This window comes from Littorina saxatilis, linkage group LG5 (assembly GCF_037325665.1).
Source record: "Littorina saxatilis isolate snail1 linkage group LG5, US_GU_Lsax_2.0, whole genome shotgun sequence".
In the NCBI taxonomy this organism is placed as follows: domain Eukaryota; kingdom Metazoa; phylum Mollusca; class Gastropoda; order Littorinimorpha; family Littorinidae; genus Littorina; species Littorina saxatilis.
Window position 1 is genome coordinate 57,372,666 of NC_090249.1, and position 14,996 is coordinate 57,387,661.

The window sequence follows — 14,996 nt, forward strand, 5'->3', positions numbered from 1 at the left end:
TACTTCAAAGATTATTGAGCAATCAAGTACGCTGGTACACTGCAGCCTCCCAATTTTAGACCTCCCCCCTTTGAAGAGTTTCATTTTTTGTCTGATTTGTTGTTCATTACCACTGTCAATTGACCCCATTTTAAGACTTTAAAAATCATCGACAAGAAGAAGAAGAAGAAGAAAGACGTCCCCCTTTTTTATCACCAACTGAGTTTGCTTGTTCAGAACCTGTGACGTGTAGCTCTGCTGGCCTTGTCTTTTCTTCGAGCTCTGATTTAACAGCAACAGACCATTTACATACATTAGAACATCCCCTTTAAGGCTCCCGCCCCCTTTTCTTTTTAAGAACTATTGTCATTTCAGATTTTCTTTTCATAACCTCTTTAAATTTACTCACATTTTTGCACTCACTCCTTTTTCAGACCTGATTTTCTCAGATTTTTAGAGGTCTTAAAATGGAGTCAAATTTACTTACAGAGGTGGGCGGGGATGTAGCTCAGTCGGTAGCGCGCTGGATTTGTATGCAGTTGGCCGCTGTCAGCGTGAGTTCGTCCCCACGTTCGGCGAGAGATTTATTTCTCAGAGTCAACTTTGTGTGCAGACTCTCCTCGGTGTCCGAACACCCCCAATGTACACGCAAGCACAAGACCAAGTGCGCACGAAAAAGATCCTGTAATCCATGTCAGAGTTCGGTGGGTTATAGAAACACGAAAATACCCACCAAGCTTCCTCCGAAAGCAGCGTATGGCTGCCTAAATGGCGGGGTAAAAACAGTCATACACGTAAAAGCCGTGTGAGTTTCAGCCCATGAACGAACAAACAAACAAACAAACAGACAAACAAACAAACTTACAGAGGTAATGAAAAGAAAATCTAAAAAATCAAGGTCTGAAAAAGGGGGGAGGTCTTTAATTGAGGGGTTCTGTTGTACCTGTGGTGAAAAGACCCTCATGGGAAAAGCCAAAATTGCATCCACATTTTAGGTGGCCTGTCTTGACAGGTTTATTTTGGTCAGAGGGACAACAGAAGGTGTCCTTTATAATGAGGTGTCTTGTCATCAGAGGGGCTTCACGTTGAAGGTACCAATGTAGTTTGTTGGACTCTTTGTGCTCTCGGAGAGACTTCTCTACTTAAAGGCACAGTAAGCCTCCCGTAAACCATCACAGATACTGTCAGGCTTTTACACACAGTACAAACGCCCTTCCATTTGAACGCTCACCAAACGGGAACATCCTAGTTGCCCTACGCAAAGAGCGAGCAATTTTCAAAGAATTAATTTTGCGGATTGTCTCTCAGACAATCGGACCGTGGTGCGTTTTGGTGCTAGACCTAACTTTTAAAATCTAAATAATAAATTGACAGCTTGTTACACAAACATTCTTAAATCATAAAAGAATTCTTTTTTCATCAAGACAAGATCAGTACAATTCGAAGTTTTGGATGACCTAGGATGTTCCTGTTTGGTGAGCGTTCAAATGGAAGGGTGTTTGTACTGTGTGTAAAAGCCTGACAGTATCTGTCATGGTTTACGGGAGGCTTACTGTGCCTTTAAAAAAGCAATTGTACTCCATGTTGCAATATACATATTTCTGAAGAGATTACATCCACATGTATAGGAGAGACTGAACCTGATTGGTATAGCTGTGCTTTAATAATTATGACTTTAATGAAATGGCTCAGGTTCTCTTCGTGAGATCTGTATCTGGATGTCCAGTTTGTGTTTGTTTAGGCTGCATGATGCAGTAGTCTGTGTAGTGTATTTCATTTCATCAGAAGATGTATCATGATCTTTGCTAAGTTAATCAGAATAAAGTTTACTTTGGGAAAACTTTGACGGTAGATTTTGAATTTCAGGCCTTGGCTGGGCATGGAAGACAAAACGTCACTTTTTAACTGGAGACCACTGAAATAGTCGTGTCTGTGAAACTAATTGTTTGTTTAAGTTTCAAACTTAGAGCTTACATTATAATTTGCACCAGCTTTGACCAAAGTCAAAGATCATGAAGTCACACTACCCATTTGATAGCTGAAGCCGCAACTGTGGTCACCAGTAGTTCTGGTCGGAACATGTTCATTGTTGCATTAGCAATGTTGCATACGCGTTAGCTGCTTATGACACCCATTTTGAGAAAAAAATAAGATGATTCATTTTCAACGCAAAGCATCCCAAGGCAATTATATGAACTCAGATGAAGGGCATTTACTGCATGATGATAATAACAATAATAATGATAATGCATGTGATAGTACCCAATATTGCTATTTCATATGTTACGTAGATTTCCATTGGTCAATTGGGCAAAACTGAGCTCATTGCAAATGTGATTTCGACGACATTTGTGTCGATATCAGTTTTGATATCGACGACCTCTTTATTGCTTCCCCACTTCAAAAACAAAGACACCTAAATTTAAAAACAAAAATAAATATATGAAAATGTAATTATCCCAGAATTTAGTTGAGCAAGTGACCAATTACTTTTTGAAAGAAAAATACATGATTTTGAAATACTGGAAAGTACAAAAAAAGAGTGAACCAAAAGAAATAATAATCAGAGGGAGGGATATGGAACAGCCAAAATTGAGACAAATACTTTTGTAATTTCTTTACTGTGAATACAAAATGTCCAGAGAAATAGCAATATTAATGTATGAACATGTACATACTAAGCTACGCAAAGATTTATCTATTTCACAGGGAATGGCCAGAAAGGGAGTTGTTGGGAATATGGGAAAGGAGAACATTGCTACCTCATTTGTCAATATAATATCTGTATGTGTAACTCAAAGTTGTACATGTACTGTGAGAGATATATATATATATCTGCCTTTTGACACAGGTCTTTGCATTCTTCTCTTATAGATTTAAAATGTAGGCATAGTTTGAAGCGGACTTTACATCTCTTCTTTTACTTTTTGTTACTGTTACATGTAGCTGCATATTCATATCATTATTATTATTAAACAATGTACGCGTTCAGTACTATCATAACGTCGTTTTATTGGAAACCATTAAGAATCCAGATTATGTAATGCAATAACTTAGATGACTTAGAGTGAATTCGAATGATATGATTGGTTTGATATTGTGTGGTTTGCATGGATTACTCCCGAATTAGCTTTAAATAGAATATTTTACATATACATTGTCATTTCAGACCTTTTTTAAAAAATAAATAAGTGAAGTCATTATGAGCAGCTCAAATTGTTCACTAAGACAGTGTGAGTGATCGAGTCAAATGCTCAGCTCAAATTGTTCACTACTTAGACAGTGTGAGTGATCGAGTCAAATGTTCAGCTCAAATTGTTCACTAGACAGTGTGAGTAATCGAGTCAAATGCTCAGCTCAAATTGTTCACCAATACAGTGTGAATGATCGAGTCAAATGCTCAGCTCAAATTGTTCACTAAGACAGTGTGAGTGATCGAGTCAAATGTTCAGCTCAAATTGTTCACTAAGACAGTGTGAGTGATAGAGTCAAATGCTCAGCTCAAATTGTTCACTAGACAGTGTGAGTGATCGAGTCAAATGCTCAGCTCAAATTGTTCACTAAGACAGTGTGAGTAATCGAGTCAAATGCTCAGCTCAAATTGTTCACTAAGACAGTGTAAGTGATCGAGTCAAATGCTCAGCTCAAATTATCCACCAAGGCAGCAAACTGTTCCATGTATTGCACTCAAAAATCCAGTTTTGTTATATATATAATATATATATACATTTTTTCTCAATTTGTTTGTGCAAGTCATTTGTTTTTGTCCATACACAAACAGTAAATAATGATATGAAGAGACTGAGACTTCATTGACAGATATGCATCAGGAATAAATTGTCACTGATGACCAACTAGCAATACCATTAAAGTCTAAACCTTGCAATGTGTATTTCAAAAAACATTCATTATCAATTGTTATACATCTGTTATTTTGTTACATGCTTTTGTTACTTTTTTCAATGTTGTGTCATAATTGATCATAATAAATGATAGATATAACATATTTTGTGTTTGTGATTCAGTACAAGACGATGAAGCAAAGTGGAAGCACTCAGGAATTGATCATTTCATAAACATTCTAATTGTTCAAATATTTTGGCATCATGCAGGCAGCTTAAAAAATGTAAAGGTAAAATAATGACCAATGAAGGCTAATTTTTAAATATCATGAAACGGTTCTGGATAGAGAGGCAGAGGTTGGGTTTGTTTGTTTGTTTGTTAATGTTTGCTTAACGCCCAGCCGACCACGAAGGGCCATATCAGGGCGATGCTGCTTTGACATATAATGTGCGCCACACACAAGACAGAAGTCGCAGCACAGGCTTCATGTCTCACCCAGTCACATTATTCTGACACCGGACCAACCAGTCCTAGCACTAACCCCATAATGCCAGACGCCAGGCGGAGCAGCCACTAGATTGCCAATTTTAAAGTCTTAGGTTCGAACCCACGACCTCCCGATCACGGGGCGGACGCCTAACCACTAGGCCAACCGTGCCGGTCAGAGGTTGGGTAGGTTAGGAGCAATGGTGTGTGTGTGTGTGTGTGTGTGTGTGTGTGTGTGTGTGTGTGTGTGTGTGTGTGTGTGTGTGTGTGTGTGTGTGTGTTTCAAATAGGATTATAAAATCGACTCCAGACATGACCACTTATTTATTATGTTACTGAGTTCATCAAATCACTCTATGCAAGAGAGAGTTCGGTGCCCGGGGTTATTTTTTTTTTTTTTTTTTTTTTTTTTTTTTTAATTTGCCAAGCACATCATTGTGGGGCTTTTAATCAAAAAATATTCAAGCATCCGTCTACAACGTATCCTCATTCATCCTTCAACATTTACACAATACTGAAATATCGCAATGCTAATTCATATCCTAACATCACATTCAAATCAATAGGTCTACCATATCTATACTTACTGATACACATTTTTGAAATGAGCAAAATATGATTAATAATTTTGTTTATGGGGGTTTGCACTTCTGGAGAGTATCCAAACAATACATCTTTTTCTGTTAATATAATATTTTCTCCCGTATTAACAAATATACATCTTCTAACATTTTCCCAAAACAATTTCATTTTACTACATTTCCAAAAGAAGTGTTCAATATAATCAATTTCATTACAAAGACTACATAAACTATTTTCTTTTAACTTCATTTTATGCAATAAAATATTTGTGGGATAAATATTATGTAAAATTTTCCATTGGAGTAACTTTAATCTTTCTTCGCTTGTACATGCACTTGCCAGGACCCAATACTTTTCGTCAATGCAAATGTTATATTTGTGGGACCAAAATTTTACAGCGCAGGGTTCACTGGCTTTGGATTGCGTTAATATCGCACGAAATTTCTTCGGGGAAGGGTTATTTAGCATGCCCTGAAAACAGGTCGCAGGATGCTCGTCACCCGCGTCTGTGTTGTCCCGCAGTGCTCGCGCGCAGAGGGCCGTGTGCAAAGCGTTGTACTCAAACAGCCTTGTGGCGCTATATCCGACAATGGCACAAATATGTTGAAATGACACAATATTTTCGTCTATCCATACATCACGTACACAATTCACACCGGCTTCAATCCATTTATCAAAACACAACACATTCTTTCTAAAAATAATATCTGCATTATTCCATAAACATTGATCAAGAATATTTTCTTTTTGAACAGGAAATAAATATCTGTTCTCAATCCATATTTTTAAAACTTGTTGCCAAAATTTTGATTTAACTCTGGTCAGACCAATAAACTGTTTTGGTTTGGCAGTTGATTTAAAGCAGCACAGCTGGCTTCCGAGAACCTCATAATAATGTCTTGGGATCAATTGCCAATTTGCAAAATCGGTTTGTTGTAACCTGGCTGCCCAACATAACAAAAAGGATGTCTGCATATCATGCATATTTATCATGTTAATACCGCCTATTTCTATGTTACTACATACAACTGTTCGTTTCACCTTTTCAAAAGCTTTACTATTTGAGTACTTCCGTTTCCACAAAAATTTAAAAAGGATAGTATTTAATCTATCAAGCACTTTTGTCGGTGCAGAGAGTGCCTGCAAAACATATACAAACTGGGATATCAAAAAAGTTTTAATTATACACAATTTACCACTAATGCTTAAATTTCGTTTTGACCACATTCCAACAATTCTTTCAATTCTATCAAACCGTACTGACCAATTCTCTTCAATGTCAGAAGCAGCGATATCGTTTCTAAATATTATACCCAAAATTTTTAACTGTTTTTTCCATCTTATATTACAGTATTGCTCAAGACTGTTCTTCATGGATCCTAGCCACATTGCCTCTGTTTTATTTTCATTCAGATGTAAATTTGAAATACATGAAAACTGTTTTACTATTAACAGTACTTGTTGGAGATCGTGTTTATCTTTAAGGAACATTGTTACGTCGTCTGCATACATTGCCAATTTTAAAATATATTCCAAATTGGTTTTTAAATGAAATGACGGGAATTTTAATCCTTTTATATTCGGGTCACTGCGTATCTTAATGGCTAAAAGTTCAAGGCCAAGGACAAAGGCCATCGGTGAAAAATTACATCCCTGACGAATTCCGGTTAATACATCGAATTCCTCAGAGATCCATCCCATGTAATTGATGCAACTTGTGGTATTATTCGTTAACATTTTTACGGAATTCAAAAAGTTATCACCGAAACCAAATTTTCTAAATGCCCAATACATATAATCTTTAGAAATTGAATCAAAAGCACGTGAAAAGTCAAGGGCAAGTAAAATGCCTGGTTCGTTTTTCTGATTCATAAGATCTGTTACGTCATCAATCAATCGAATAACATCGCTTGATTTTCTCCCTTTAATAAAACCGACTTGATCTTCTGAGATAATATCAGTAATAATAGATGCGAGGCGAATTGCTAAACACTTTGCAATTATTTTGTAGTCAGTATTTGTTAGCGGGGTTATGAAACATTAACATTCAGCGGAGCCTCCCTTTTACGACCCCCCCCCCCCCCCCCCGCCCCCCAATTTATGACTTCCTCCTTTTTAAAACCATTTTTTCTCAGATGTTCTGTCCATAGCCTGTGTACATTGACCTCCATTTCAAGACTCCCTCCCTTTTAAGACCTGATATTCTTAGATGTTTGAAGGTCGTTAAAGCAGAGTTCTCTTCAGTGTACCCAACATGCATAAGGCCTAAAAACAAAAAAAAAGGTGTGGTTACGGTAACCCGACCTATCCTATTTTTAGGGGCCGACCCTATAACTTTTTATTACATTTGTCAACAAAAACAAAAAAAACAAAAAACGAGTGCAGAACACTCAATGAAAGCTAAAGCGCTCGAGTCGCACACTTATTTCCCTGTCAAGTAGGTTTAATTTGTACACATTAGAAAAAAAAAGTTTAAAAAAAAAGTGATTGCCTACCTTCCTACCCTATTTTTTTTGGCTATGTTACCTTAACCACACCTTTTTTTTTTTTTTGCTACGAGGAAAAACTCAAACACGAGTGTACATGGGAGTTGTATCGCAGAAGAAGAAGAAGGAGAAGAAACAGAAGAAGAAGAAATCACTCCAAAGGCCATTGCCGGTGTCACGATTTCATCTTTCGCCTGTGTACATATTTCCCCCTCGACATATACTCAAGACTGAAATGTTGTTTCCTGGTAAAATTAAGAAGTGAAATTAGTTAAAGGCACAGTAAGCCTCCCGTAAACCATCACAGAGCTCCCCGAGCGTCTAAATACAGTACAAGCATACTTCCATTTGAACGCTCACCGAACGGGAACATCCTGGCTGCTTTCTGTCGAGCGTGAGACATTTTCAAAGAATTTATTTTCGTAGACTTGTTCCGTTAACAACAACGGCGCCTCGTTTTTGCGCTAGACCTAACTTTTAAAATCTAAATAATAAATTGACAGCTTGTTACACAAACATTCTTTAATCATAAAAGAATTCGTTTTTCATCAAGACAAGATCAGAACAATTCGAAGTTGTGAAAGTTTAAAAAAAGAAAAGCCCGGAAGCAGGGTCACGCAAGGGTCGTAGCAGACGACGGCCGGTTTATCAGTGCAAATCGCCGTTCCTCTCAACAGTCAAAAGCCATCGCTAGAGTTCTTGTGAACCACAGCCGTTGTTTCGTGCATAAAAAAAACGTGCTATTGTAGATAAGCTCACGTCGAGTCGCATTCAAATGACTAACTATGACGACTGCATTGTGAAAAGGGAAAACTGGATCACACGGGTTCACGATGGCTCAGGGGTAAGATAAACCACGCAAAAATAAATTCTTTGAAAATTGCTCGCTCTTTACGGAGGGCACCTAGGATGTTCTTAATTGGTGAGTGTTTAAATGAAATGGTGTTTGTAATGTGTGTAAAAGCCTGACCGTATCTGTGATGGTTTACGGGAGGCGAAAAGCATGCCAGTTTCTTGCATGTGAAGAAAATTGGTGGTAAAATTTAATAGATTGCAACCCCAAAATCGAATTCTTCGAAAACGTGTACTGAGTGGTTACGTCCCTTGAGTCGGCGAAAGATGAAAACGTCACACCGGGTTTGTATGTGGACAAGAACCACGTGTGGAAACACACCCCTTGCCATTGGTCTGAGAGTCGCGCGGGAAAGCGTGCCTCATATTTTCCAAGAGTATTCACTCCGTTTCAAAACCCATACAAACCCGACAGAGTTATTTCCGAACATCGTTTATTGATCCCAAAGTCGTCTTCAAGGACAGGCTATACTTGAAGAACTTGAGAACGGTGGGTTACAATGGTAGCAAGCAGCGGAAACCCGCTTGAAAGAGAGCCTTCGGGAGAAAAACAAGTCGGTGACATAACAATGACAATGACAATTCTTTATTTAACGAGTGTAACCGAGTGCCGAAACACAGCAATCACCTTTGGAGGCGAAGTCCAATTAAACAGGATTGACAATTTTAGAGCTAATTTCTTAGCCCTACACAAACTGTTATGGTTACGCAAAGGAATCCAAGAACATACAGGGAGAGAGAAAAAAGGATAAAATCGTTTATTTAACGTCACTCTGTAAAAACATTTGCGACATTTGTCTTAGATTAAAAACACACACAGGCGCGCACACAAACTTTGGCCTTTATGTACAGTACAGTGGTTCACCACAGGGAGACACTGCAGCCGCCGAAGGCCAACAACTCTGCAGAGCCTGCTGTGAAGGGCGACGGTAGTCTCCCTGACACACGAGGGTAATAGATACCGTCACGCTCTCAACACTCTGTGCGGTTGGCTGTGTGTGAGTGTGTGTACATGTGTGTGTGTGTGTGCAGGGCCGGACCAAATGAGTTGTAAGGGGGGGTTCCTCCTTTTTTGGGGGGGCAAATCAGCGAAGTGGCGTCGGGTTTAGGTGAGCCAAAGCTTCAATACTTCGCCTGTTGTAGACGTTTAAGCAATAAAGCTTGGAAGTTGTATGTCGGCACTGAGAGTCGGTCGCGGTACATCGCTTTCTACTTTGTCCCGGTCTTGAGTTTGAACACCTAAGGTTGGATACATCTAACTCCTCACGTCCCCTTCTCTTCCCCATATATCTTAACTGTATCTCCAACTTCTTTTCGTCTTCTTCTTTTCACTTAGGTGCCAGTCCCTCATTGGATGGTCTTGGAGCGACGGATGGTGAGGGCAGCGCCGTTGTCCGTGGAGATGTCACCCCGGGTGATGGTTGGGGCGCCGCTGGTAGAGGAGGCGTCGGCACTGACCCGTAAGAGGCCAAAGAAGCAAGTGGACAAGATGGCCCACAAGCAAGCGTCCTGGAGAAGGCTGAGGTCTAGGCGGGCTTTGATGCGGGACAGGAGGGAGGGGGAGAAGGGAAGCTTAAAGGCTGATGCACTGCCTTTAACACGCTTGATGGCTGTTAGGAGAGACCGCAGCCTGAAGTTCTGCTCGAGGGGGTTAGGGAGATCGCAGTCAAGGTGGAGAATGCGGATAATGTTCAGTTACTGCCTGACGGAAGAGGGGGCGAGGGTGCGGGCAAGGTAGGCCGCATATCGACACAAGGCGGTTGACGTTGCTGGGATAGGGGGGGTGTCAGTGAGGCGGCAGAACCTCAGGTAGGCCTGGAGATGCGAGCGGTACGTCTGTTGAGATGACGGAGCGAACAGGTGAGATCGCAGCTGGCAGATTTCTTGGTCCAGGCTAAGTGTCAAGGATCGGGCTGCGTGACCTGGAAAGTAGATAGAAGAGGGAATTAGGGGACATGTGGGCCGCAAAATGCAGAGGGAAAGTCAACATAGGGCGAGGGAAGGCAGAGAAAAGGGAGACCAGACGCTCAGGCTGTCCTGGCAGGTGAAGGCGGGACTGAGATGGCGTCAGGGATATGGTTGTCAGCGCCCGGGATGTGGATGGCGGAGACGGTGATATCCAGCGCGATGGCTAGCGAGCTGAGTTGGCGCAGGAGGCGGGCAGCAGGGGAGCAGGGAGAGGTGCCCTTGTTAAGCATGGCTTGGGCGGCGGAGTTGTCCGTGACAATAACAACGTGGCGACGTTGCAGCTGCGGGGCCCAGCGGTGAAGGGCGCTGACGGTGATAGCCAGCTCCTTAACATTGATGTGGGCCGAGGCGAGGTGCGGGCTGTCAGGCAGCCAGGCGGTGTAATACCAGTCTCCTTGGCAGAAAGCTCCGCCGGCGTCAGCACTGGCATCACAACTCACAGTCACTGTGGGACGGCGGTCCCAGATGCGACGGCGAAGGGAGGGGATTTGGAGGACGGCGGTCCACCAGTCAAGGTCTTCAAGCAGGGGCTGGACTCTTACTTTGTGGTGGTCAGCTTTGATGTTCGTAATGGCGTCAAAGATGCGTCGGACGTGAGTACGACCCCAAGGGATGACGTTTGAGGCCCAGCTGAGTTTTCCTGCCAGCCGTTGCAGCTGTTTACGGGTGAGGCGGGCTTTCTGACGACAGCGCTGAAGATGGGCTATCAAATTGGTGGTCTTGACGGTGTCCAGAGAAAGAATGCCCGACTGCGAGTTGATGGTTACACCCAGGAAGGTAACTTGCTTCGACGGTCCCTCCACCTTTTCCCAGGCGATGCCGAAGCCCAAAGAGCGAAGGAGACCTATGACAGAGTTCAACGCAGCCTGACATTCACCGAAGGTAGGGGCGCAGATGAAAAAATCGTCGAGGTATACGATGACAGCGTCAAAGCCCTGGCGTCGCAGGTGACGCCGGATAGACTGCGTGAGGCGATGAAATATGGCAGGGGCTTTTCTGGCGCCAAAAGGAAGACGAGAATCGCGTAGGAAAGTCGGGGCACTGTCCACTGAGTGGAGGAGGGGTGGATTCGGACTGAGCGATAAGCGCTTTTAAGATCGACTTTTGCCATGAAACAGTCTTGTGTTAGTAAATCAACCGCATCCTGGAGAGACTGGAAGGGGACAGGGTCCTTTGTGGCGTGGGCGTTGAGACAGTCAGGGGAGGGCGAGCTGAGGTCGTGGATGAGCCGCACCCCACCCTGGGGTTTTGGTATAGCACTCAAGGGGCTGGTGATGAGAGGGGGTGAGTCCAAAATAGAGAAGCGGCCTTCGGCTAGTTCAACTCGAATCTGCTTTTCCACTACCTTGCGCGTGTCTGCGGAAGTGGCAGACCTGTAGTTGGGTGGGTGGTGAGGCTGATCTAGTGTGGGACGGGCTGAAGGGTGTGGTAGATCGTCCGTGAGGTGAAAACCATCACGGATGCCCTGTAGCAGGTAATGAGCGTCTTCGTCACCCTCCAGGAGTTCCTGCCAGCATGAGAGCTTGTCGGAAATAGAGGCAGTGACTGTCGGTGAGGGGGGATTTTCTGTCTGTTGCGGTGTAGCAGGGGGGTGACCAGGGGATGGGGTACGGGTCAGAGGAGTGCCTGGCAGGCGGCTAAGTGGTCAGTTTTTGAGGTTTCTGAAGCGTGGGAGCGCTCGGGATGTGCGGGGGAGAGGCAGGACAGGCAGGCATGGACATATCTGCACGTCTTTATGGAGCATCCTTGCCTGTTCCAACGGATGCAGATGGGGCGGCCTGAGCTGTCAGTTTTCTGATGGGGACGTTTCGGGGGAGGGGCCCTTTCTGCTGGCCGCAGGAGTAAGGTCATAAGGTAGGGTGACTCAGTTGTCCAGGGAAGGTTTCCCTGGGCCTGTTCTTTTCGGAATTCCCGATCAAAAAGCAGGACTGACGCCAAGGAGAACACCTGCGCCATCTGGGAGATGCGAGCGAGGTAGGCGAGATATTAGTCCGAGGTTTGGCGATCAGTCTTGTCAATCCATATCATTTCCTCATGTATTTTTAGGGCTGCTTCAAAATATTGAGGGACATTGACTTTGTCAAGGGGTGTCTTCTTTTCCGCTATGGCCAGGCGACCATCTACCATCGCCAGATAGTCAACGCTTCCATTTTCAGCGCGGGAGGAAGCTTGAGCAGTATTTAGAGAGATGAAGTGAGATATATCTCTGGGCGTACCTCCCGTCTGGTGGTGGGAGTGGTCTGTGTTGTTGGCGGTGACAGATGGGCCAGAAGAGGGGAGGGCACTGAAGATCGAGAAAGTCCGTGGCGACTGCGTGTGACTGTGGCTGGGCTCGCTGTTGCTCTCTTTGCGGGCCTATTTCGCTGACCACTCTCTGTCTGGTCCTCACTGTCACGTTCTCTGGTGTTGGCTTCGGGACCGTGGTTCGCGGAGTAGCCTCAGTTTGCTGATCGGGAGTGTGACGAGAGGTAGAAGCCGAATCAGTGGCTGGTCGCTGGAGCATTCTGATAAGAGATTTCAGCAAGAGCCGCTGGGCTAGAGGCAGAACAGAAAACGTGTCCACCAAATTGGGAGTCAAGAGTTCAAGCGATTGCTGAGAGTGAAACCCCAGGGTTTCAAGGCGCGCAGCAGTGGCGGGAGCGATCTCAAACTCTTCGAATGTTTGCATCATAGAATCGTCCGTGAGAGCCATTGGAGATAATGAAGATCTAAAAAACGCAATATATAAATCTCCCCATACAATACAATACAATACAAAATCTGGCGACGAGCTGACAGATAGCGTCTGTCGGATGTTGTGAGAGTGTGGGTGCGCGCGCGACCACATCTGACGCAACATCCGGTGGAGCGAGCCAGGCTGACGAAAGCAATCGTCTGCTACACACGATGCCACAACCTCTGTGCTGCGCCGATTTAAAAACAGCTTTAATAAAAGCTGAGTCTTTAAGCCTCCAAGCTGAAATGCAATACCGAAGTCCGGCCTTCGTCTAAGATTGCTTGGCCATAATTAAACCCCATGTATACTTCTGTGGAGGCTAAAGTGTGACCACCGTCCCCACCTACCCCCCCTCCCCTCCCCCAACCTCAGTTACCCCCCCCTTCCCCTCCCCCAACCTCAGTTTCCCCCCCCCCCCCCTTCCATGTCCCCTGTCTTCTCAACAATACTACTGTCTATGTCTGTGTCTTGTCTAGGTATGTGCGTATGTATGCGCTAAGACAGCCATACCTTATGGTGATAAACTCTGTGTATGCTACATGTTATGCTGTGTTTTTGTGTATATAAAAGAAATAAAATCTAAAAAAAAAGTTAAAAAAAAGATTGCTTGGCCAAAATTTCAATCAATTTGATTGAAAAGTGAGGGCCGGTGTGACAGTGCCGCCTCAACTTTTACAAAAAGCCGGATATGACGTCATCAAAGTCATTTATCGAAAAAATGAAAAAAATGTCTGAGGATATCATACCCAGGAACTCTCATGTCAAATTTCATAAAGATCGGTGCAGTAGTTTACTCTGTATCGCTCTAAACACACACACGTATCTAAAGTGTGGATGGTTACCTAAGAGGCGGCACTGGGTGTAGTGCCTTTCTAGTGCACTTGCACTACAACAGCACTGGGTGCAGTACTCGCTCCGGCATCGAAGAATTTTGCACTAAAAAATGCACAAAATTTGACCTATTTCGTCGCCTATAGAGGACGGAAAGAATGTCATTTTGAACATTGTTATGACATTCTTTCCGTCAAAAAAGTCAATTTAACGGTGTTAAATGAAGCGACCATCCACACAATTAGGTTGTCATCCAGAGTTTAGGTTGCCATCCACGTGTGGATGGTTGCCTTATGGTGATTTAGGCAACCAAACCTGTGGAAACTGGGGTACACAGACAGGCACACACACACACACACACACACACACACACACACACACACACACACACACACACATACACCACGACCCTCGTCTCGATTCCCCTTCTATGTTAAAACATTTAGTCAAAACTTGACTAAATGTAAAAAAGGGTTGTTTAGGAGAAGCTCTTACGAACGGAAACGACACAAGCAATTTTCTTCAAACCAGCTGTGGTGGTAGCTGCAAAGAGTCTGTATTACATGGCCATGCATTAACAGGAACAAATCTGTCCCCTTTTGTATTTTTTTTAACAATAAAATGTTAGCATAGGGATTCGTTTGAAAGTGACATAATGACAAACGCATTTGCACCCTAATTAAAGCATTAATTCCCGTGTCATTTCACTCACACTTTCTTTACCATGGCCGTCCAATTCAATGACACACCTTTCGGATCAAAGATGTCTTTAACAGTGATCACGTAGCCGCCGCTCAACTAAGCCAGTAAGTGTACTCCGAAAATCGACGTGTCAAAACTGGAAGAAACAAATTAAAAATCTACAAAAAAATCATAAAAGTTCTGCACAACGTTGCAACTTTTACATACATGGAGAAAGTCCAATCCATTATCTACCCAAAACATGTTGTTTTGTTTAGCTGGCTTGCGTATTGCGTATTTCTCTCTCACTGATTCACACACACATGCACATGCACACACACACACACACCGTAACACATACACACCATATCTCTCTGGCGTGCACACACACACACACACACACACACACCAGACCTCTCTCTCTCTCTCTCTCTCTCTCTCGCGCGCGCGCGCACACACACACACACACACTTGACACACTCAGGCTGCACTTTTTCGTGTGTTGTTCATATCGAGCGCCTGTGGTTTTGGGCACTGCCTTCACCTTGACCTGAGAGCAGGGACCTATATGA

The 14,996-nt window shown here is 43.3% G+C and overlaps 1 protein-coding gene across 1 annotated transcript in view; it reads left to right on the forward strand.

Annotated features, from left to right (window-relative positions):
* Window positions 1–3,983, forward strand: part of LOC138967512 (uncharacterized) — an 11,006-nt gene extending 7,023 nt beyond the window's left edge. Inside the window, exon 3 of the mRNA XM_070340074.1 lies at window positions 1–3,983. This exon is cut by the window's left edge and continues 178 nt beyond it. Coding sequence (XP_070196175.1) covers window positions 1–18 — 18 coding nt within the window. The 3' untranslated portion in view covers window positions 19–3,983.
* Window positions 3,984–14,996: the final 11,013 nt, after the last annotated feature.